The 25,234-nt window shown below is 43.7% G+C and overlaps 1 protein-coding gene across 5 annotated transcripts in view; it reads left to right on the top strand.

The window, feature by feature from the left end:
- The first annotated feature begins 8,492 nt into the window (after nucleotides 1–8,492).
- The window catches only part of LOC118656194 (cytochrome b-c1 complex subunit 2, mitochondrial), a 32,495-nt gene continuing 15,753 nt past the window's right edge, over nucleotides 8,493–25,234 (top strand). Inside the window, exons 1-10 of one of the 5 annotated variants that reach the window (XM_036309132.1) lie at nucleotides 8,505–8,653; nucleotides 9,494–9,679; nucleotides 10,897–10,980; nucleotides 11,097–11,246; nucleotides 12,147–12,211; nucleotides 15,334–15,390; nucleotides 15,782–15,906; nucleotides 19,173–19,270; nucleotides 21,913–21,963; nucleotides 22,658–22,715. In XM_036309132.1, coding sequence (XP_036165025.1) covers nucleotides 8,621–8,653; nucleotides 9,494–9,679; nucleotides 10,897–10,980; nucleotides 11,097–11,246; nucleotides 12,147–12,211; nucleotides 15,334–15,390; nucleotides 15,782–15,906; nucleotides 19,173–19,270; nucleotides 21,913–21,963; nucleotides 22,658–22,715 — 907 coding nt within the window. In that variant the 5' untranslated portion in view covers nucleotides 8,505–8,620. Of the gene's footprint in view, nucleotides 8,654–9,493; nucleotides 9,680–10,896; nucleotides 10,981–11,096; nucleotides 11,247–12,146; nucleotides 12,212–15,333; nucleotides 15,391–15,781; nucleotides 15,907–19,172; nucleotides 19,271–21,912; nucleotides 21,964–22,657; nucleotides 22,716–25,234 lie in introns of all 5 variants that reach the window. The other 4 variants (XM_036309135.1, XM_036309134.1, XM_036309133.1 and 1 more) reach the window with 4 other exon arrangements.

Genomic DNA, 25,234 nt, shown 5'->3' with positions numbered 1-25,234 from the left:
CCCCAACCTGGTGAAGTAAAATATCACACAAGTTCAGGAAGCACAGAGAGCCCAATCAAGATGAACCCAAAGAGACCCACAGCTAGACACACCATTATTAAAATGGCAAATGTTAAAAACAAAGAAAGAATTTTAAATGCAGCAAGAGAGAGACAGAAAATCACCTACAAAAGAGTTACCATTAGAATGTCAGCTGACTTTTCAATAGAAACACTTCAGGCAAGAAGGTAATGGTATGAAATACTTGAAGTAATGAAAATCAAAGGCCTAAATCCAAGACTACTGTATCCAGCAAGGCTATCATTTAAAATTGATGGTGAAATAAAAAGCTTTCCAGACCAAAAAAAAAAGGTTAAAGAATACATTACCACCAAACCAGCAATACAAGAAATGTTAAAGGGACTTCTTTAAGAAGGGAAGGAGGGAGGGAGGGAGGGAGGGAGGGAGGGAGGGAGAGAGAGAGAGAGAGAGAGAGAGAGAGAGAGAGAGAGAGAGGATAATAAGCATAAAGAAAATAAAAATAAATAAATAAATCCCTATCAATAATAACCTTAATGTAAACGGATTAAATGCTCCAGTCAAAAGACATAGGGTGACTTAATAAGAAAACATGACCCATATATGTGCTGCCTACAAGAGACCTACATCAGAACAAAAGACTCACACAGACTGAGAGTAAAGAGATGGAAAAATATATTCCATGCAAATGGAAAGGGAAAAAAAGCTGGGGTAGTGGGAATCCAAGATGGCAGCCAACAGGATGGCAGCGAGGGGGAGAGAGTGAGTGAAGTAGCAAAAGGGGAGTGCATGGGCATGTGGTGTGTGTGAGGGGGGGGGGGGGGGAACAGTTATGTTCCGCAAGACTTTTGGGGGCTGGAAGACCAGGTTCCCCTAGCCAGGCAGCCTCTCCTACCACTACAATTTCTCTGGGGGAGGGGGGGCAGCTCTGCCACAGAGACCACACCATCTTGAAGGGGAGAGCAGCTATGACTGGGAGCCCAGCCTCACCTCCACCCAGGAGCCCTCGGACACCACCCGGGACCCTACAGCCACACCAGCCAGGCCTGCTGCCTCGGCTGTGAACCCACGAACACTGAGACTCCAGCCTCCCCAGCTGCAGGCTCCTAAAAAGTTTGTCTCGGGGGGAGACAAAATGGCAGTCGAATAGATGGTTGTGTCCTGTGCCTTCTCATGGAGCAGATAGAAAACACAAATAAATTGAATGACATTCACCCAGAATTGGCAAATCAAACACAGCTGGTGAGATAATCTGTGGCTGCAAAGGACAGAAGACACCTGGAGAATGGTAGGATTGGGGATCTGGGTTGGAGAAATGTGTGACCACTGGGACTAGAGGGTCAGAAGGAAACTGACCAAGTCCGCATCCCTCAGGGACACATGTAACACTCGACTGTGGAAGGGGGTCCACAGGACTGATGGCAGTGGGGGACTCTAGATCTAACTCCACAGCCATGGGAGACCACACCCAGAAAGGCAGCCTGAAGTTCTGCACCAGCTACATAATGCCAGGGGTGGGGGGGAGAGAATCATGCAGTGGGGCAGTTGCTCTGTCTTTATATTTTCCTTGCTTTTGCTCACTAAACTCAGTAACTAGGATCTTTCCATTACAAACACTCACTGAGGCTGCAATGCAGGTGGTGGTGGTTTGGTGGAGGGTGGGGAGCCAAGCAGGAGAGACAACCAAGAATCCAGCCCTGGGACAGTCTGGTCCCTCCAACCTAAACAGCCATTTTTCTCCAGAAGAGCTAGCCCCTCCTAACGGCCCCGGAAACTAATACAGCAACACCGCCACCTACAGCCCATGTCAGAAATAGACGCTTGTGTAAATATGACTGAAAGCAGCCAAAGCAGGCAGATTGGCCCTGAATGCCTAAATCCAAGCCTGTGGAGACAGACACAGAGGAGCGGTAGATAGCTGGGAACTTCAACAAGGACCTGATTACCTAACAGGAAACTGAGAAGTGCCAGACAGAACAGTAGGCAGGGGTCTTAATCCAGCCCCCACGGGACATTAAAACTCAGCTGAAGCAAACAACACTTCACTGCTTCACTTTCTATTTTTTATCTTTTACTTAAGAAAGGGAAAGAAAAAAAAATTTCTTTTATTTTTTTCTTTTTAACCTTTTTTAAATTAGTGTTCTACATTATTTTTAATTTTTCATCATTTTACTTTATCTCACTTTTTTTTCGAACCTTTTCTTCCTCACTTCTCCCTTTTTCATCCTGTTTCTCTTCTCCTGTTCCTGCTTTACTTTTTCTCTCTCCTTTCTTTTTACTCCTTGTGAAAAATTGATCTTTTTATCTGCTTTATTGACACATTACTATTATAGTAGTCTTCGTTGGCTTAATATATCTAATTTCCCTCTCCCCTGCTCCAAGTCCATGCACCCTTCTCTTTTCTCTTTCTTTGCCAGCCAATTTATTTTATGCTTTTGTTGTTCCTCTCTTCACTTGCTCTCTTTTCCTAATTGCTTAATTAGTTAAATTTACCAAACTCAAGCCTATTTGCTCTCTAATTTTCCAAAAACAAATGAATATATAGATACATAGATTAAAGAAAGGGGAAAATATTTTTATTGACTTTTTTTTTTTACTTTTTGTATTATCCACTCATTCTCTTTCTACCTCCTTTATACTGAACCATAGCCATTCCTCCATTCATTCAATTCCTTTACCTTACTTTCTGGAAATAAGCTCTACCTCGTCAGATTCAGTTTTCTACTTTTTCTCTGGGTGTTTGCTGTTTGCATTTTTTGTTTTATTTGTTTGTTTTGTGGAGTTTTTTCCCATATATGTATATTTTTCTGCTTCTTTTTTCTTATTTTTCTTTTCTCACTTTTTGTCCTTTTCTCAATATCATTTTTGTGCTTTTTTTCCTCTCCCCTAATTCTCTTTTCTCTGGTGGTCACATTTATTGGGGTTATCGGTGCCGTGAATACGTTCCTGTTTTGTTCCCTCTGTGTCATGTCTTGTCTGGTTGTATTTTGTGCTTTTTGGTCAATGTGGTAGAGAGTAAGCCACATAATCAGACACCCTAAGAGGAGAAAAATGGGGAGACAAAGAAACAGCCTCTGTATGAAAGAAAAGGAGGAATCACTGGAAAAGGAAGTAAACAGAAATGGAGGCAAGCAATTTGTCAGAGAAGGAATTCAGAGCAATGGTCATAAGGACGCTGAAAAAGATGGAAGACAAATTCACAATGTGTAGGAATCAAGAGGAAATGAAGGAGAACCAAACAGAAATGAAGAATGACACAGCTGCAATAAAGAACACAATAGAAAGCATCAGCAGTAGCCTAGAAGAAGCTGAGGACTGCATTAGCGAGCTAGAAGACAAGGTAGGAGAAAACACCCAAGCAGAGCAGCAACTGGAAAAAAACTTAAAACGCAGGAGGCGAGCCTAAGGGAGTTATGGGACAACACAAAATGAAACAACATCCACATAATAGGGGTGCCAGAAGGAGAGGAAACTGAGCAAGTAATAGAAAACCTGTTTGAAAAAATGAGAGAAAATTTCCCTGATATTGGAAAGAAGAAACTCACACAAGGTCAAGAAGCAGAGTCCCAAACAAGATGAACCCAAAAAAACTGACATGAAGACACATCATAATTAAATTGGAAAACATGAATGACAGAATAAGAATCTTAAAGGCTGCCAGAGAGACACAGAAAGATACCTATAAGGGACTATCAACCAATTTCTCAACGGAAATACATCTGGCCAGAAGGGAATGGAATGAAATATACAAAGTGATGCAAAGCAAGGGACTGAATCCAAAAATACTATATCCAGAGAGGCTATCATTCAAAATTGAAAGTGAAATAAGGAGCTTAATAGACAAAAAGGGGCTAAGGGAGTTTATTACCACCAAGCCACTCTTGCAAGAAATGCTAAAGGGACTGTTGTAAAAAGAAGAAATAGGAAGGGAAGAAGGAACACCGGCATAAAGAATAAAAATGTCGACAAACAAGTACCTATCAATAATAACCTTAAACGTAAATGGATTAAATGCTCCAATCAAAAGACATAGGGTGGCTGAATAGATTCAAAAACATGACCCATATATCTTCTTTCTACAAGAGATGCATCTCAGAATAAATGACTCACACACAGTGATAGTGAAGGGATAGAAAAAAAGATTTTCAGGTGAATGGATATTTTTTTAAAAAAAGCTAGGGTAGCAATACTTATATCTGACAAAATAGACCTCAAAGTGAAGGCCATAACAAGAGATAAGGAAGGCCACTTCATAATACTAAAAGGAGCGATTCAACAAGAGGATATAACTCTGGTAAACATATAAATGCACCCAATACAGGAGCACACAAATACATAAAAAACTTCTGAAAGATATCAAGGGAGAGATTCACAGCAGTGCAGTCATAGTAGGGGACTTTAATACCACCATTGACACCACAGAATAAATCCTCTAAACAAAAAATCAGCAAAGAAACATCAATCCTAAATGACTCAGTAGATCATTTAGAAAATGGACAGAACATTTCACCCCAAAGCTACAGAATATACATACTTCTCAAGAGCACATGGGACATATTCAAAGATAGACCACATATTGGGACACAGGCAAAGTCTCTTCAAATTCAAGAAGACAGAAATCATATCCAGCATCTTCTCAGATCACAATGGCATAAAATTAAAAATCAACTACAATAAAAACAATGAAAAAAATCAAACACTTGGAGGCTAAACAGCATGCTATTAAACAATGATTGGGTTACCAAAGAGATCAAAGAAGAAGTAAAAAGCATCCTGGTAACAAAAGACAATGAAAACACATTAATCCAAAATCTATGGGACACAGTGAAAGTAGTCCTGAGAGGGAAGTTCATAGCTCTACAGGCCTACCTCAAAAAACAAGAAAAAAATGGTAATAAATTATCTAACACTACAACTCAAAGAATTAGAAAGAGAGCAATAAGAAAAGCCCAGAGTAAGCAGAAGGAGGAAATAATAAAAAACCAGAGCGGAAATAAATGACGTAGAGACCAAAAAAAGATCAATAAAACCAAAATAACCTTCTTTCAAAGGATAAACAAGATTGATGAACCTCTAGCCAGGCTCACCAAGGACAAAGAGAGAGGACCCAAATAAACAAAATCAGAAATGAAAGAGGTGAAGTAACAACCGTCCCCACAGAAATACAAAGGATTGTAAAAAAAAAAAAAAAAAAAAATACTATAAGCAACTCTACTCCAACAAACTGGACAACCTAGATGAAATGGACACATTCTTAGAAAAATACAAGCTTCCAAAACTCAATCAGGAAGAATCAAATAACCTGAATAGACCTGATAACTATCGATGAAATTGAAGCAGTAATCAAAAACCTTCCAGCAAACAAAAGCCTTGGTTTGGATGGCTTTAGAGGGGAGTTTTAACAAACATTCAAAGAAGAACTAAAACCTATCCTCCTCAGACTATTCCAAAAAATTCAAGAGGAAGGCACACTTCCAAGCTCTTTCTCTGAAGCCAGCCTCACCCTAATTCCAAAACCAGATAAAGACACCACTAAGAAAGAGAGCTACAGGCCAATATCTCTGATGAACACAGATGCTAACATTCTCAACAAAATTCTAGCAAATCGGATCCAGCATTACATTAGACAGATCAGACACCTTGACCAAGTGTGGATGCAAGGATGGTACAATATCCACAAATCAACAAACATGATACCATCACATAAACAAATTGAGAGACAAAAATCACATAATCATATTAATCAATGCAGGAAAAGCATTTGACAAAATCCAACACCCTTTCTTGATAAAAACTCTCAGCAAAGTGGGAACAGGAAGATCATACCTCAACATAATAAAAGCCATATATGACAAACCCACAGCCAACATCATAATCAATGGGCAAAAACTAACACCATTTCCCCTAAGAACAGGAACAAGACAGGGATGCCCCCTCTCACCACTCCTGTTCAACATAGTACTAGAAGTACTAGCCGTTGCGATCAGACAAGAAGAAGAAATAAAAGGCATCCAAATTGGAAAAGAAGAAGTAAAACTGTCCTTATTTGCAGATGACATGATACTGTACATAGAGAACCCTAAAGACTCCATCAAAAAACTACTAGACTTAAATAAATGAATTCAGCAATGTAGCAGGATACAAAATTAACACCCAGAAATCTATGGCCTTCTTATACACCAATAATGAACTCACAGAAAGAGAAACTAAAAATAAAAATCCCATTTACCATTGCAGCAAAAAAATTTAGATACCTAGGAATAAACTTTAACCGAGGAGGTAAAAGACCTGTACTCAGAAAACTACAGGACGTTGAAAAAGGAGATAGAGGAAGATATAAACAGATGGAAGAACATATTGTGTTCATAGATTGGTAGACTCAATATCATTAAAAAGCCCATACTACCCAAAGTTATTTATATATTCAATACAATCCCTGTTGAAATATCAATAGCATATTTCACAGACCTGGAACAAATTCTCCAAAAATTAAATCTGCAATAAAAAAAGACCCCTAATAGCCACAGCAATCCTGAGAAAGAACAAATGTGGAGGGATCACAATACCAGATATCAAGCTATATTACAAATCCATTGTTCTCAAAACTGCCTGGTACTGGCACAAGAACAGACATATTGATCAATGGAACAGAAGAGAGCCCAGAAATCGACCCAAGCCATTATGCTCAATTAATATTTGACAAAGGAAGCAAGAGCATACAATGGAGTCAAGACAGTCTCTTCAATGAATGGTGTTGAGAAAATTGGACAGGTACATGCAAAAAAATGAAACTAGACCAACTTACACCATACACAAGAATAAACTCAAAATGGATTTTTTAAAAAAACTTAAGTGTAAGTTGTGAAACCATAAAAATCCTAGAAGAAACCACAGGCAGCAAAATATCAGATATACACTGACAAGGGAAACAAAGGGAAAAATAAACAAATGGGACTGCACAGAAATAACAAGCTTCTGCAAAAGAAATCAGCATCAAAACGAAAATGGAATCTACTGCATGGAGAACATATTGACAATGAGAAACCTGATAAGGAGTTAATGTCCAAAATACATAACGTACCAATACAATTCAACAAAAGGAAGACAAAGAACCCACTTTAAATAAAATGGGCAGAAGACCTGAATAGACGTTTCTCCAAAGAGGACAAAGGATCAAGAGGCATGTAAAAATGCTGTGTCTCCAACCATCAGAGACGCAAATTAAAACCAGACTGTGGCATGCAGAGGGAGGCCCGAGGGGGTGGGTGGGAGTAGCCAGAGAAGGTGATGCATCTGTGCGAACCCGCGGACGCAGGCGATGGCGGGGGGCACCTATAACACTTGCAGCAATAAAGCGGGTTTGTAAGGACTGGAGAGAGAGGTTTGCCATCCATCTTAACTGGACCTTATCCTGAAAAACATGGGGAATCGCTGAAACATGTTTAAGCAGGAGGGTGACTGAGTCGCAGCAATGTTCCCACAGTTCACTCTTTGGTGAAAGCCTGTCTGGTTTTTGCCATATCGCCGAATCAAAATTAAGTCAATTTACTTAATTTTTAAACCAACTTTGTTCCTTTATGAATGTATTTAAAGAGGAAGCGTCTTGCCATACCACCCGAAATATGACACACATTCTGTGGCTATTCACGTGGAACCGCCACTCGTGTCAGTGCACCGTGCCGGTGCCGGGCGGGCTGTAGACACGGGTTCCGCCAGACGCCCAGGGGCAGGTGTCGGCTCGGGCGCCTCCGCCGCCGGAGGACACGAGCGCCCCGAGCTCGAGCGCAGGAAGCCCCGGGGCTGTGGGCGCGGCTGCGGGCCTGCGGGCAGCTTGGCTAAGGAGCTCGGAGGACGCCGCCGCTGCGGTGCCCCCGCTCCCCGACCAGGCGCGGACAGGAAGCCCCGCCGCCGGGTCCGCCCGCTGAGAGGGTGACCTTCCTCCCTGGTCACGGGACGCGCCGGCGGCTCCCCCCGGAGGTCTCACACCGCCCCCCCCCCCCCATTCAAACAGGTTCCTTTCCTCCCACAAACACTGAGCTCTGCCCACGTCCCCCGCCGAGAGCGATGTCGGCGGCCGCCCTCGTGGTCGGGCTGCGTCCCGGCGTCAGGCCAGCGGACGCCCCCTCCGGCCGCACGGCCCGGCGAGGACTCGCCCGAGCCTGAGGCCGGCCGGCGGCTCGGAGCCGGGGAAGGCGAGGCCCCGCGGCGGGCGAGCCCGAGCGGGAGGATTCACAGCGGCGGGGCTGCGGGGACGCGGCCGGAGAGGCTCAGAGCCGGTGCGGCCAGGAGCCGGCGCGGAAGGGAACCGGCGTGGACTACGGTTACCACGCCCCGCCCCGCCCACCCCGCCGCGGGAGCCCCGCCCCGCCCGCCCCGCCCGCCCCGCCCGCCCCGCCAGCCCCGCCGCGGGAGCCCCGCCCGCCCCGCCCCGCCCGCCCCGCCGCGGGAGCCCCGCCGCGGGAGCCCCGCCCGGGAGCAGTAGAGCGCGGTCGGGATAGACGGGCCGCGGCCGCAGCGCGGAGCACGCCGGGAAACTCCCGTCGTCAGCCACCATCTTGCTCGCCTTCCAGTCGGTGACCGAGGGTCAGGGGGATTTGGGGCCATGAAGCTGCTGAGCAGAGCCGGGTCCTTCGCGGTGAGCACGGCGGCGGGTCTGGGGAGGCCGGGGCAGCTGGGCAGCGAGCGGGAGCGGCCGGAGCCGCCTGGCCTGGGGGTCCCGGGCGGCCTTCGCTCTGCCCTTCAGCTGAACCTGGCGGGCCGAGGGGGCGGCCGGCCGGGACGTGGGGGCGGGAGGGCCCTGGGAGCCGGGCCCGTGCTCGGCGTAGAAGAGACCAACGCCCGGGAACCAGAGGGAGGGCGAGGGCTGAGAGCCTCCGAAGGTCATGGCGACCGCGCCGGGGGCGTGGGGCCGGGCCAGGCGGCGGCGAGCCCGGGCGCGGCCTCTGCTCTGGCTGCCCGCGGCGCATCCGCTTCCCGGGGCGGCGGGCTGCGGGTTGCACGTGACGGAGGAGTGAGCTCGGGCCCGCGAGGGGTCGTCACCGGGCCTGGCGTTGGGTCCTGCGGGTGCAGGAGTGCGCCGCGGGCTCCCGGGGTCTCCGTGGCGACTTGCGCCCGGGGGCCCGCGGTGGGCGCCTGCCCCCGGTGAAACAGCTGTCACTGGGGGCCCGGCGTCCGTGTGCTGCCGCCGCGGAGCGATGGTGATCCGGGGCATCGGGGACGCCTCGGGAAGCCCAGCGAGGCTCGACGTGCCCCGGGAGCGGTTCGGTGTCTGGAAGCGTTTGGTGGTAAACCCGCGAGCAGCTCCGCTGTCAGCCGAGGTCGGGGTGGGGCGAGTGGGGCGCGGAGGCGGCCCCGCCGCAGCAGACGCCCAGCCCCAGACGCCGGGAGCCCCTCACCTGCTAGAGGGGGTCGGAAGACCAGGGAATGGGGTTCTCCGGGGCTTGATGTTGAAGTAGATGTACCCGGATTATACCAGTCCAGGCTGATTATCTTCTCCGCCCTGGCCTGGACCCGCCGGCGATTAACCACCCTCCAAGCGCTTCAGGTGTCAGGCAAAAGGTCCCAAATCTCCCTGCCATCCATCACCTTCCAGCAGGAAAAAAACAACTCAAAAGTAACAACTGGAGAGTGCCAATGTAAACAAATGGCGGGAAATTTGAAAGTAATTATTGTTTCTAATTATAACAACATTTACGTAAGAACAAATTTATGCCAGTTTTGTTAAAGGGACAAATAAACACATAACCCACGAAGCGTCACTGTTCAGGCACATTTGAAGGAAAAGTACCTAAATCTCCCTTGGCAATAGAACTATGGATTACTCATATTTGAACTTATATGCCCACATGTCTTAAATTTTAATTTCGGGGTAATTAAAAGCCAAAATCACAAGTAGGGTTAACTATACCAAAGCCGGCAAACAAAATTGAAGATAAAGCAAAGCTTATTGTAATTATCATTACAAAGTCTTGCAGTGAATGAAAACTAGGAACCAATTAGTGCGCTGCTGCTGAAAGCACTACAAAGCGCCCTCTGTCGTTCACATTTGATCGTTTGATTTTGGCAATACCGTGTTTTATTAACTCTTGACATGATATCCACTAGTAACCTCGTAAACTTCACGCATTATAAAGTAAATTCTGGGTCCTGTATATCATTTATCCAAGAAAAGTTCTGCACTTTAGATTCATTAGCCAGCATTTAAGAGGACCCTTTACCTTATCAGTGGCTGCATATTACACACTGAGATTCGGCTGTGGGTGAGCTGTTGTTAATCTCAGGATGATAGAAGTTTGTGTTGGTCAAAGAAGATACAACCCTTCATTGTGCAGTCTCGGTGTAGCACACAAGAGAGTGAAGATACTGTGGGAACCCCTTGGGGCTTGGTAGAAGTTTTCCTTGGTATGCCTTGGAGTTTTTTAAAGTGACTAAAATGATTAAGGAGATGTTATTTCAATTGGAAAATAGACTAAAAAGATGAGACTCTTTGGGCAGATAAGAGAAGCAGTAATGCTAAATCTATAAAAAGGTGTGGTTGTGACAGTGCCACACTTTTTAAAATGCATTAAAGCTAGAAAGAGCCACTTGAAGCATTAATAAGGTAGTTAAAAGGTATAAGAAAATACAGTAATTCTTTACATGGTAAAAGTGAGTATGTAGAAGTTGGCATTCCTTTAGGCTCTACAACTCACACATAAATAGAGTTTTAAGAGAGGCGTGGCTAAAATGGTGGGTTCATAAGTCCATGATAAGTTAATCAGCCAAATCTTCCCATGGAGTTCTTTTACCCCTGAACACCTTCTATTGCTTGGGCACACTAGGATACGATATACTGTTTTTCCGAGAAATGTCTGTAACCTTTCTTTTTTGTATGTTTAGAGATTTTATTCCCTCAAAGTTGCTCCCAAAGTGAAAGCCACGACTGCCCCTGCAGGAGCGCCTGTACATCCTCAGGACCTTGAGGTTAGTCTCACGGAGTGGCTCCCTGGAACCGACACATGCCTTATATCTTGGGTAATATAAAGACAGTAAGCACATCTCTGCTTTATATGATTGTTTCTACTTTATTTTAAATACAGTTTACCAAATTACCAAATGGTTTAGTGATTGCGTCTCTGGAAAACTATGCTCCTGCATCAAGAATCGGTTTGTTCGTTAAAGCTGGCAGTAGGTACGAGGACTCTAACAACTTAGGAACCTCTCATTTGCTTCGTCTTGCATCTAGTCTGGTAAGCATCTTTACTGCCTCATTATGGTTAGAAATACCGTGGTCTCCTGGTCTACAGGAAAGAAAAGCATGTGCCTGTCTTAGTTTGCGAGGGCTACCATAACATCTACTTCAGACTGAGTGGCTTCGACAACAGAAATTATCCTCAGATTTCTAGAGGCTAGCAGTCACACTCAGGGTGTCAGTGGAACCGTGTTCCCTCTGCCCCGCCTCTTCCTTCTGGTGGTGGCAGCAGTCCTTGGTGTACCTGGGCTTATAGCTGCATCTGTCCATTTTCTCCTGTCACACAGTATTTCCTCTGTCTCTCTGTCCAAATGTCCCTCTTACTTGAGTCTTCCATTCCTATTAAATTTAGGGCCCACTCTAATCTACTGTGACCTCATTTCAAATACATTTGCAAAAGACACTATTTTCAGATAAGGTCACAGTCACAGTGGACGTGAATTTTGGGGGGACACTATTCAACCCTCTACAGTCCCCTAATATAACATGAAAATCCACAGGATATTTACCGCAGAGAAGTATTAAATTAGTGTCTATCTAAATGTTCATGCTGGAGCATAAAAGACAAGTGGTTTTTTTAAAATTCAATTCTTTAAAAAATACCAAAAATTAAAAAAATTATTCTTTCCCATATGCAAATCTCTTTCAGAAAAGACTGATGAATCCAGTAAGCTTGTATTTGATAATGGAATTTTTGCCTAAATGTACTTTATATAAAAATCTATACTTGTGCTTTTTGGTGAACTTTGTTTTATAATTCTTAAACTAAAAAGGATCCATCATTCAAGGTAAAGTTCCCTTTGAATCTAATGACAGTAAGATAGTATGTTATGATATAGTGTGCTGTTTGGCAAACTTAGCATTAAAAACTAAAAACAATTGTTCTTTCTCTTTTAAGACTACAAAAGGAGCGTCATCTTTTAAGATAACCCGTGGAATTGAAGCAGTTGGTGGTAAATTAAGGTTTGTTAAAAATAAGTAATAGTAAATAAATAGTGAAAACACCAGAAAATATTCTATTGTATGGGCACTTTTCTCTGTTATCAAGATGGTTAAGGATTTCTTAAAGAAGGAAAAAACTAATGAATTTGACTACATCAAAATGTAAATCATCTTCATGCTTTAAAGTAAAAATTTAATTAACTGGACATAGATATATGTTGTGTTGGAGTGTTATGGGAGATGGAAATTACCCTTTATGGCTGATGGGAGTATAAATTGATATAACTACTTAGGAAAGAATCAAGAAATACCTAGTATTATTGAAAATGAGCATACCCTAAAACCTAGCATTTTTTAATCCACATGCTCAAAGATGTCTTTGTAGAGCCTGGAAGCAATTTCAGTGGCCACTTTTAGGGAAATGGGTAAAGTATGATACACTCAAATCATGGGACTACTACACCGCAGCTAAGGAATGAGCTAGAGGTGCGTATCAACAGAGACTAAAAACAATATTTTATGGAAAATTTTATTCCAAGATTTTTTTTTAAGTATGAGGCATTTATAATTTTTTTAAAAGCAAAATAATAATGTATAATGCTTATGAATATGTTTGTCTCTAGAGTGGGAGAGAGTAAGGGAATTAGCCTGGGAAGGATACAGAGATTTGCAACTTCACTTGTCTTTTTCTTTTTTCTTTTTCTTAAGTTGTGGTAAAATAACATAAAATGTGTCACTTTTAAGTTTACGGTTCTACAGTAAGTGGCATGAAGCAGCCATCAGAACCATGCATCTCCAGAATGTTTTCACCCTCCCCAGCTCCTGCCAGCCACCTTCTGTGTTCAGTCTCTGTGTTTTGACTACCTAGGCATCTAATCTAATAAAAGAGAAACATGGTAATTGGCGTACGACTGCTACCCTTCCCATTGGCTAATCAGGGAGATATGCAAATTAACTGGCAGCCAAGATGGCGGCCGGCAGCCAGGCAGCTTGAAACTAATATGAGGCTTGCTTGCTTCAGTGACGGAGGATTCCAACGTTCCCACCTGCCTTGCCGGCCTCTGAGCCTGCAGTTTGAAACATTTTAACAAATATAGAAGCTAAAAAAAAACCCAGAAACAGCTTTCAGCGAGCTGGAGTCAGAGCTGGAGTTATACATTGTTTCGATTACCTACTTTCAGCAGCAGAGGCCTAAGAGCTGGAGCCTCAGAGCTAAAGCTGGCCCAGAATTAAAAAAAAAAAGAAAAAAGAAAAAAAAGGAGCGGTTGGGAGCTTCCATCACCCGCCAGCCTGAAAACAGCCCTCAGCCCCTCACCCAGACTGGCCAGGCACCCCAGTGGAGACCCCCACCCTGAAGGGTGTGTGACCAGCTGCAGATAGCCCTCAGCTCCTCACCCAGACTGGCCAGGCACCCCAGTGGGGACCCCAACCCTGAAGGGTGTGTGACCAGCTGCAAACAGCCATCATCCCCTCACCCAGGCTGGCCAAGCACCCCAGTGGGAATCCCCACCCTGATCCAGAACACCCTTCAGGGCAAACCAGCCAGCCCCACCCATGCACCAGGCCTCTATCCTATATAGTAAAAGGGTAATATGCCTCCCAGCACCGGGATCAGCGGAGCCGAGAGGCCTCCCGGCACCGGGATCAGCGTGACAGGGGGCAGCGCCCAAACCCCCTGATCACCCTGCGGCTCTGTGTGTGACAGGGGGCGGGGCCACAACCTCCCTATCCGCCCTGCTCTGTTCATGACAGGGGAAGGCGCCCCAACCTCCTGATTAGCCCTGCTCTGTGCCTGATACAGGGGAGCTCCCCAACCTCTGATCGCCCTGCGGCTCTGTGTGTGACAGGGTGCGGCGCCCCAATCCCCCCCCACCCCCCCACGGGCCCTGCTCTGTGTGTGATGGGGTAGAGCCATAACCTCCCCATCGGCCCTGCCCTGAGTGTGAGAATGGTGGCATCCCAACCCCCTGATCGGCCCTGCTCTGGGTGATAGAGGGCGGCGCCCCAACCCCTGACCCGCCCTGCTCTGTGTGTGACGGGGCGGTGCCCCAACTCCCCTATCGGCCCTACTCTCTGAGTGACGGGGGAGCTCCTCAATCCCCTGATGGACCCTGCTCTGTGCATGACAGGGGGCAGCGCCCCAACCCCCGGATTGGCCCTGCTCTGTGCGTGACGGGGTGGTGCCGCAACCTCCCCATCAACCCTGCCTTGAGTGTGACGGGGCGGTGCCCCAACCCCCCAATCGGCCCTACTCTGAGCGTGACTGAAGGTGGCATCGCAACCTACTGATCCGCCCTGCTCTGTGCATGACAGGGGGCGGCGCCCCAACTCCCCAATCGGCCCTGCTCTGAGCCCGACCAGGGGCTGCACCTAGGGATTGGGCCTGCCCTCTGCCACCCAGGAGCAGGCCTAAGCCAGGAGGGCGTTATCTCCCGAGGGGTCCCAGACTTCGAGAGGGCACAGGCCATGCTGAGGGGCCCCCTCTTCCTCCCGAGTGCACAAATTTTTGTGCACTGGGCCTCTAGTCTAATATAAGTGGAATCATACAATATCTGTCCCTTTATGACTGACTTAATTCACTTAGTGTAATGTCTTCAAGGTTCATCTATGTATAATATGTCAGGATTTCCTTTTTAAGATTAAATTATTTGCTTTTTTCTTTTGCTATTTTCTTATTAAAAAATATCTTTAATATTTTTTCACTTTTCAATTATAGTTGACATACAGTATTATATTAGTTTCAAATGTACAACATAGTTTTTTGGGAGGGGAATTGTTTTGTTTTTTCCTTTGATTTTTAGAGAGAATGGAGGGGGGCATGCGGGGAGAGCCATCAATTGGTTGCCTCCAGTACATGCCCGGGGCCAAGGATTGAATCTAAAACCCAGGTATGTGCCCTTGACTGGGAATTGAACCTGAGACCCTTCAGTGCTTGGGCTGATGCTCTATCTACTGAGCCACACCAGTCAGGGTGCTTTTTAAATATTTTTAAAATCTTAGTTGATGAATATGTATATTATTTATACTTTTTTATACTTCAAAATAGTTCTGTGGTTTTTTTTTCCAAGGAACTGGTTGGTTTAACAAAGGTATAAGGGAAACCTTTTGATTCCAGTAATTCATTGTCATTGTTTCTGACGCAGCGTGACTTCAACAAGAGAAAACATGGCCTACACCGTGGAATGCCTGCGGGATGACATGTAAGCGCCTGCATGTATTAGGACACCTGCTTTTTAAAAAAGTTACTGATTTCAGAGGGAGAAAAGCATCAATTTGCTGTTCTACTTCTTTATGCATTCATTGCTTGATTCATGTTTCTGCCAAACCTATGACCTTGGCATATTGGAATAACACCAAAACCAACTGAGGTACCTGGCCAGGGCTAGGATATCTACTTTTAAAGAAATACTAAGCTGCTTGGTTCTAAATGTAGCATTATCTCTGAATTTGGTTTTGGGTTATGATTTGCCAAGTGCTTAAAACAGTATACTTGCCACAAGGTTAAAGTTTAATTTGAGAGTGTTAGTTACATAGAATGGATGTTGGTTTTAAATTTTTGACTCCTAACTTGTATCTTGATGTCTTCTGTAGCGAAATTCTAATGGAGTTCCTGCTCAATGTCACCACAGCACCTGAATTTCGTCGTTGGGAGGTGGCTGCCCTTCAGTCTCAGCTGAGGATTGACAAAGCTGTGGCTCTTCAGAATCCACAGGCTCGTAAGTGCATTTTCAGATTACATCAGTTGTTTCTAAGATACTGGTTTTTTGAGAAGATGAGTTTATTGGAGGAAAAACAATGTCGCTGAAGTTTTTTTCTGCTTGGGTTTGAACATGCCTTTTTCATAAATTTGTCCAGTTTTTTAAATATATTGTTCTTTTGTTTCTAAATATTTATATTGTTAATTATTTTTCATCTTTGATGATATATGTTGATTATGGAAACAGGCATTTTCCTGTCCCTCTACCCCATGTTTTGTCCATTTGTTTGTTTTGCTTCCACCAAACCCAGCAGCAGTTTATTGGTGCTGCTGATGTTGTTTATTGTTATGTGTGGCTGTTACTGTTTAGCAAACCCACCTTTATTGGGTCTTTCCAAAGCAAGCTACTTAATTTTTTAAAAATGACTTTTTTGTATTCATATTTTGTATGTGTGTAATGTTTGATTATATAATCTTGACAAGTACAACTGGAAAAATACATTTGTAAATAAGCACCACCACTTGGAAGTCACACAACTTTTGGTAGAAGCAGATGTGCAGGTAGACCGCTCAGGTCTAAATAGGCTCCGTGTGGCATGGGCTTCGCTCAGCATGCAGGCCTGTCGCAGGAGACCCACTCGATTGGTCCTCTCAACTCCTGTCACCCTGCCCTACCGAGCTCACACCCTGTGGAAGTGTTTGTGGGTGCAGGCAGCCTGGGCCCACTCTACAGCCTTTCTTCAGAAGGCCCTGGAGGAAGACCAGATGGCCTCAGAGGGTGACGGAGTAGACAGACCTCAGGGTGCCTTAGACCTTTCATTGATCTGCCCCCAGAGGAAGCCAAGGCTTGTACACAGCTTGGTCCCTCCCACACACATCCAAGCGCAAAAGAAGCAGCCATAAACAGTGAATAGTGTGGTAGCTCCAAACAGGTAGCCCAAGGCCAGTTACTCGCAGCATCTGACATCAGCCTGCACCAGAAGCCTGCCCAAGTGGTTCTGGGAAACCAACACAACCAGTGTTGGACTTTAGACCACACCAGAGCTCAACCCAACTAGCCACATGAACAGCACATGCAAAGGGGGATTCCAACAGGCACCAGACCCTACTGGGAACAACTCCAACTCGGTTGGGGGGGGGGGGGGGGAGCAGGGCGCCGCCCCTGCACAGTGACTCATACACTGTGATCGAGGTTTATCCTTATAGTCAGCCAACCTGAGGGTTAACTCCACCCATGAACAGGCCCACAGCATGTAATACTCAATTACAACAGGAGGGCGCACAAAACCCACAAGAGACATTCCTGGAGCACCTAGCTCAGGTGATCTGGAAGATTGAGCCGCTGAGTCCCACAAGACACCTACATCATAAAGCCATCATAACAAGCTGGGGAGTCACGGCAGATCTACCTAATACACAGAGACAAACCGAAAGGCAGCATGCAGACCCTTGTCTCCTGTCAACTGTTGGCAATATAATGAGTGCTTGGTTCATGTTAGCTGATGTTATTGCATGGTGATACTTTGTGTCACAAAGGAGTATGATCTTTGTTACGCCCGAAATGTATACACACTTAACAGCTAATAGCTCAATTGATGTTTCTTTCTTTTCAGATATAACCCATTGGAATTAATTATTCGAAGTGTGTATATATTGTGGGGAGATACTTTAGAGATAGAATGGTAAAATTTACAAAAGATGACTTGTGTGTACAGAGTGGCTTCTTCCCCGCTGGTAGCAGTGAGGCTCCAGTCCTCAACCTTTCTGTCTGAGCAGTTACTGTCTACTGGCAGGCGTCTGCCTGCAGGTTTACATCCTCAGCCCATCTTCCCATTGCTGTGACAATACAGTGATCCCTGTGACATGAACATCCAGTGAAAATCCTTTAACGGTTTCTAATTGTCTGTGAGAAAGCCCAGACTCTTTAACGTAGCATATGTGCTAACGTACGTGGCCTGGCCCTCTGCCTCCCTTGTTTCTTGCTCTCCCCTGCCCCTCCTAGCTGCAGTTCCCCCTTTGAATCAAATTGTCTCATATTTTATGCCGTCGTCTCTTTCTGCTGCTTGAAATGCCATTCCCAAATTACTCACCTGGCAAACATCTCATTCATTCCAGGGTGTACTTCTGTTAACTCCTATCTAGTTCCCACTGCCTTCCCATGTCCCTCTGCACTTTTGATGTACTGTTGACATCATACCCATAATACTTGATCTCACAGTTTTTTTTCCTCTCAACGTTTTGGTTTTCTTTCTTTTATTGATTTCAGAGAGGAAGGAAGAGGGAGAGAGAGATAGAAAATAGGAACATCTATGATGAGAGAGAATCATTGATCAGCTGCCTCCTGCACACCCCTACTGGGGGATCAAGCCCACAACCTGGGTATGTGCCCTTGATTGGAATCGAACCTGAGGCCCTTCAGTCCGCAGGCCGACACTCTATCCACTGAGCCAAACCAGCTAGGGCTCTCTCAACATTTTGAGGATAGACTCGTCTCTGTATTGCCAGCACTTGCACAGGACCTGGCATAGGAAGATTGCCCAACAGTAAGTAAATGAAAGGGACATAGCTCAAGCAAAGGCCCAAGCAGAAAGCCGGGACAGTACCAGGGCACTGGGGAGGAATACAATTTGGTGGTAGCATTTGATCCCTGAAAGCTAGTGATAGGACCTAAGCTTCACACTCTCCTAGAGCCTCTTACCCTGACAGCTCCCTCATTATCTAGAGGGAACCTAGAAGTAAATAAAATTTAGGTTAAATGATTTGTACAAGGTCTTAGGGCAAGTCAGACTTCCTTTATACTTTCCAGATAACACCAGGTAGATAGAAAAGTATTTATGTGGATTCTAGTGTGTAAAAACGGTCATATGTATAATCTCTTACTTTTCTCAGCAGTTTCAAATGGCAAAATTTTAAAAGTTGCCATAAGATGTCCTGGCCAGTGTTTCTCAGTGGTTAGAGCATCGGCCCACTCAACAAAGGGTCACAGGTTTGATTCCTGGTCAAGGGCATGTACCTGGGGTGCAGGTTTGATCCCCAGCCCAGTCAGGGCATGTGTGGAAGGCAACCAATCTATGTGTCTCTCACATTAATGTTTCTCTCTCCCTCCCCCTCCTCTCCCCATCCTCCCTTCCACTCTCTCTAAAAATCAGTGGAGAAAATATTCTCAGGTGAGGATTAACAAAATAAACATAAATAAAAGTTGTATAGTCTAGTTGCTTTATAAATTCTAAATGTTGTCTTTTTTTAAATTATATATCCATAACTGCTTCTTTACTTATTTTTCAGATATCATTGAAAATCTGCATGCTGCAGCTTACCGAAATGCCTTGGCTAATTCCTTGTATTGTCCTGATTATAGGATTGGAAAAATAACACCAGATGAGGTAATGTGGAACACACTATGTTTTAAAATGTTATTTCTTTGCCCAGCCATCATGGCTCGGGTTGAGCATCGACCTATGAACCAGGAGGTCATGGTTTGATTCCCTGTTAAGGAATATGACTGAGTTGTGGGCTCAATCCCCAGTGTGGGGTGTGCAGGAGGCAACCGACAATGATTCTTTCTTATCGTTGATATTTTATTTCTCTCTCCCTCTCCCTCTCCCTTCTCTGAAATCAATAAAAATATTTTTTTAAAAATAAGTAAGTAAAAATAAATTAAAAAATAAAATGGGCTTCTTTTCGCATTAAACTGAACATTCATCTGCCATGTTGGGTTTATTTGCTAACTTTTTAAAAAATATGTTTTTATTGATTTTAGAGAGAGAGGAAAGGAGAGGGATATATAGAGAGAAACATTGATGAGAGAAACATTGATAGGCTGCCTCCTGCAACACAGGCCAGGCTGTTTGCTAATTGTTTTTTAAGAAATACACTTGCTTTCCCCTCCCCCCCATAAGCTTTTTAACTAAAATTGTATCAGAACAATTTTTTTATGTTTTAACTTTAAAAAGTTTTTGTTATAAGAGGGACTTTTTCATTACAGAAAATTCAGAAAACAATGACAAGGAAAATGTCTCATATACCTAAAGGCAGTCAATGTGAATATGTAGGTTTATTGTCTTCTAGACCTTTTTCTGTGTGTATCATTGGGGAAATAGTTATTTAACTAAATATCTGTAGAACAGAGTATTATTCAATCATTCATATTATTAATTGACTAGAGGCCTGGTGCACAAAAATTTGTGCACTCGGGGGTGGGGCGTGGGGGGGAATGTCCCACAGCCTGGCCTGGGACCCCTCAGGGAATGTCCACCTTCTGGCTTACGGGGAATGTCCACCTTCTGGCTTAGGTCTGCTCCCATGGGGGTGATTGGGCCTAAGCTGGCAGTCAGACCTCCCTCTGGCAGCCCGGGAGCCCTCAGGGAATGTCCACTTGCCAGTGGGGAGCAGGCCTAAGCTGAAGTCGGACATCCTTAGCGCTGCTGAGGAGGCGGGAGAGGCTCCCACCACCACCGCTGTACTGGCAGCCGGCAGCCTGGCTTGTGGCTGAGCAGAGCTCCGCCTGTGGGAGCGCACTGACCACCAGGGGGCAGTTCCTGCATTGAGCATCTGCCCCCTGGTGGTCAGTGTGTGTCATAGTGACCAATCATTCCCAGTCACTCTGCTGTTAGGGTCAATTTGCATATTACCCTTTTATTATATACGATAGAGGCCTGGTTCATGGGTGGGGGCCGGCTGGTTTGCCCTGAAAGGTGTCCTGGATCAGGGTGAGGGTCCTGCTGGGGTGCCTGGCCAGCCTGGGTGAGAGGCTTAGGGCCGGTTTTAGACTGGCCACACCCCCTTCAGGGTGGAGGGCCCTGCTGGGGTGCCTGGCCAGTCTGGGTGAGTGGCTGTTGGCTGTTTGCAGGCTGGCCATGGCCCCCAGCCACCCAAGCTCTCAGTGGAGGCTGGCTGGAAGCAGGTATCTGGGATTTATTTATCTTCTATAATTGGAACTTTGTTGCCTTGAGCAAGGCCACAGCCGGCCAGGGCAGGCGGGAAGCTTGGCTTCCTCCATTGCCGGGGCAGCCAAGCCTCCTGCTTGCTCCAGCTCTGTGGCTGCCGGCCGCCATCTTGGTTGGGTTAATTTGCATATAGTCGCTCTGATTGGCTGGTGGGTGTGGCTTGGGGCATAGCGGAGGTGCAGTCAATTTGCATGTTTCTCTTTTATTAGATTAGATATGTGAAAATTCCATAGTGTATTGCCAGTTGAACAAAAGGCACTTTATGAACAGGATATACCAAAGGGTCCCATTTTTAAAAAAACAAAATGTGTGTTGTGTCAACTATACTATGACTTAAAAAAAGTAATGAAGTGTGTATCTTAAATCCCAAAATGTTAGCCAAGATATCTCAAATCATTAGCATTTTTAAAATGTGTCCCTAGGCTAAAGGAAATTCTAAAGAAATTAGTGCTTGAATACTTTGAGCAATGGCAGCATTCAATAGAAAAACCTCAATAGGAAAAAAAAAAAAAAAGAATATGGATATCGAAGGCAACTCTGTATTTATAGACACCATTCATTTTAGTGCACAAAAATTTGATAACTTGTTTAAAAATTCAGTCTCACTACCCTAGCCTAGTGATTCTCAATATTATAACCCATTGCCAAGGAACCTGGGTAGGCAATTTCTTCTGTACCCCCACAATAAATTTTTAATACCACAGATACACTATCTGTTTATGTTCTGTATCTTTATTTGTACTCTGTATATAAAAGGAATAAGATTCTTTTCTCACCCTTAAGAAGCAATTTTCATTCCCTTGAGCCATAGTGCTCCTGTTGAGAATACATGTTTAAGTCTGACTTTTGTATATTAGGTCTAAAATTATACTGTAAACCAGTGATTCTCAAATCTCACTGATTCTCAGGTCACCAAGTTGTGGGGGTGGGGAGGGTAGTTTTAAATAAAAAGTCTAGGATTCCACATTGAGTTCTACTGTGTATCAGTTTGTGTATGAGCCTGGGAATGGGTGGGGGTGGGGAAACAGTGATAGTGTTTTTGTTTTTTAAGTCCCCCAGATAATTATTTCATCATCCAGGTTGGAAACCCTGGTATAAGCAGTAACCACATGACAAGATGGGTGAAAGAGGTACAGTAGGGTAATTCTGTTAGCCCTCTGTAGAATGTTAGTAGTGGTTTAGTACTACCTGCATAAAGACAGAAGAAACCTCATATGCTGATTAAATCACATTATCTTAAAAATCATAAACTAGGTCCCATTTTTTTCAAGTTCAAACCAGGGTGTGCTCTAATTTTTTATTCTCTTCTTTAGTGTTTTTTCCCCCCCAGCAACATCTTTATTGAGGTGTAATTTACATACCCTACAGTTCACCTACTTAAAGTCTACAATTCAGTAATTTTCATTATATTCACAGTTATGTAACCATCAACACATTAAGTTCTAGTGTTTTAAGCCAGGGGTGGGGAACCTTTTTTTCTGCCAAGGGCCATTTGGATATATTATATTCATTTGCAGGCCCTACAAAATTGTCACCTTAAAAATTAGCCTGCTATATTTGGTCAAACATTTAATTAACTCACCCCTAATGCCTTGGCAGGGCCAGACCAGATTATTTTGAAGGCCTTATCCGGCCCATGGGCTGGACTCCAGTTCCCCACTCCTGTTTTATTGAGTAATTTTTAAAGAAAATCCAGGTGGTCCCTTATCATTTGTTATACAGCTTTGAAGTGAGCATTTTCCTGCTGAACTGCAGTTTTAAGTTTTTACAGCTTTGTATATATTTATACCAATTTAATCTAATAAGTGTTTTTAACTTCCTCAGTTGCATCACTATGTTCAGAACCATTTTACAAGTGCAAGAATGGCTTTGGTTGGACTTGGTAAGTTGGGAATTGCCTACATGTCAGTTTGCTTCTTTAAGGAGTAATCTTTTAAACTATAATTAGGTGAACACAGGATTGAACAAAATTTGACAGCTCAGTCCTGTTTATGTCTCACAGGCAGTATGTAATGAGATTTTAATTGCTAGTGTGTTTTCTTGGAAAGCAGAATCCAGCATTTAACTTTATAAACTACTAGTTTTAAATTCATTACAGTGTTTACGAAACCTTTGACAAAGGGCAAGTTTCTCTAGGCAGAGAACTTTATACAAGTTTCTTTTTTTCTTTTTTTTCTCTTTTTTCTTTTTTTTTTAGGAAGTACAGTTTAATAGAAAAATAGACAAAGGGCATGAACAAACAACTCATGGGGAAAGTGTGTGTGGGGTGGGGGTCATTTGTCATTGTAAAAGATGGTCAGCCTCACTAATAATTAAGAAAATTTTTATCTGTGAGATTGGCAAAAATTAAAATGTTGACCCTGCCCAATATTACCCAGAATAGGGAAATAGTAGGCACTCTCAAAAGTTGTTGGTGTGAGTATAAAATGATAGAACATTTTTGGAGGCCTATTTTAGTATATTAAAATTCTAAATGTTTATGTTCTTAGACCTAGCAGTTTTACTTTTAAGAATTTAACCTGCAGTAACACTTGATCAAGTTTACAAAATAGTTGCATGAGATTATTTGCAATATTGTTTTTTGGTTCATTGGTTTTGTAAATTATAGCTTAATTGAGGTATAATTCACATGCCATAAAATTCACCCATATTTTAAAGTATAGTCAGAGTTGTGCAACTGATAACACTATTATTTCAGATTATTTTCATCATTCCCGAAGAGAAACCCCTTACTCATTAGCAGTGACTCTTCATTCCACCTCCTCCTTGCCTCTCTGGCAACTACTAATCTTTCTGTCGATACAGAGTTAACTGTTCTGGACTCTTCACATAAATGGAATCATATTTTACATAGCCTTTTGTAACTGGCTTCTTTCACTTAGCATAGTGTTTACAAAGTTCATTCATATTATAGCATGTACCGGTGTTCCCTTTTCTGTCTGAAAAATATTCCATCACCATGTTTTATTTATTAATTCATCAGTTGGATATATGTGTTGCTTCTACCTTTTGGCTATTGTGAATATAAACATTTGTGTATAAGGTTTTTGCTAGATTAGAACACTTTGTTTTTATTTTTTTCAATATATTTTTGTTGATTTCAGAGAGGAAAAGAGAGGGAGAGAGAGAAATAGTGATGAGAGAGAACCATCGATCAGCTGCCTCCGGCATGCCTCCTACTGGGGACCGAGCCTGCAACCTGGGCATGTGCCCTGACTGGGAATTGAACCACAACCTCTTGTTTCATAGGTTGACGCTCAACCATTGATCCACACCAGCCGGGCTAGAACACCTTGTTTTTAATTCTTTTGGGTAAACTAGTATGCCTAGGAGAAGAATTGCCAGGACATGGTAACTGTGTAACCGTTTGAAGAACTACCAGACTGTTTTCCAAAGCAATTGAGCTATTTTACATTCCCACCAACAGTGCACAAGGGTTCCAATTTCTCCATATTCTCACCAGCACTTGTTATATTCTGCCTTTTGATTATGGCCATCCAAGTGGATGTGAAATTTCATTGTAGTTTTGATTTGTAGTTCACTGATGACTAATGACATCGAGCATCTTATTTTGTGTTTATTGGGCATTTGTATATCTTCTTTGAGGAAATGTCTATTCAAGTCCTTTGTCCATTTTTGTATTAGGGATTTTGTTTTGTTTTTATTGTTGAGTTGCGTGTTTGTTTTTTAAATATGTTTTTATTGATTTTTAGAGGGAGAGGGATAGAGAGATAGAAACATCAATGATGAGAGAGAATCATTGATCGACTGCCTCCTCTACACCCCACACTGGGTATTGAGCCCGCAACCCAGGCATGTGCCCTAACTAGTAATGAAACTGTGACCTCCTAGTTCATAGGTCAGCGCTCAACCACTGAGCCATGCTGGATGGGCTAACCAGTGACCTCTTGGTTCATGGGTCAACACTCAACCACTGGGGCACACTGGGTGGGCTGTATGTTTTTTTATTTTTGAGTTGTAAAACTTATTTGTATATTGTGGATACTAATTCCTTACCAGATACATTATTTGCAAATTTTTTCCCATTCTGTGGGTTGTCTTTTTACTCTCTCAAAAGTGTCCTTTGATACACAGTGAATATTGTATTAATAGCCAACTATTGGAAACGTGAATGTCCATAAAGAAGGGGTTGATTAAGTAAATGATTCATATAATAGAATTCTTTATAACCATTAAAGGTTTGATGTAGACCACTCATTTAGTTGTAAATTACAAAAGACAAGTTAAATATCAATATAATAACCATTTTGTAAATGAAGAAAATGAAGCTGATATTAATATATGCCTAGAAAAAGTTCTAGATTAATATGTAGTAAACTGTAAATGGGTATCTGAGAGAATGACATTTTGGGGGAGGGGACTCTTGTTTACTGTTTATTT

Source organism: Myotis myotis, unplaced genomic scaffold (genome assembly GCF_014108235.1).
Source record: "Myotis myotis isolate mMyoMyo1 unplaced genomic scaffold, mMyoMyo1.p scaffold_m19_p_5, whole genome shotgun sequence".
NCBI classification, from domain to species: Eukaryota; Metazoa; Chordata; class Mammalia; order Chiroptera; family Vespertilionidae; genus Myotis; species Myotis myotis.
This window is presented reverse-complemented; position numbering and strand designations above follow the sequence as displayed.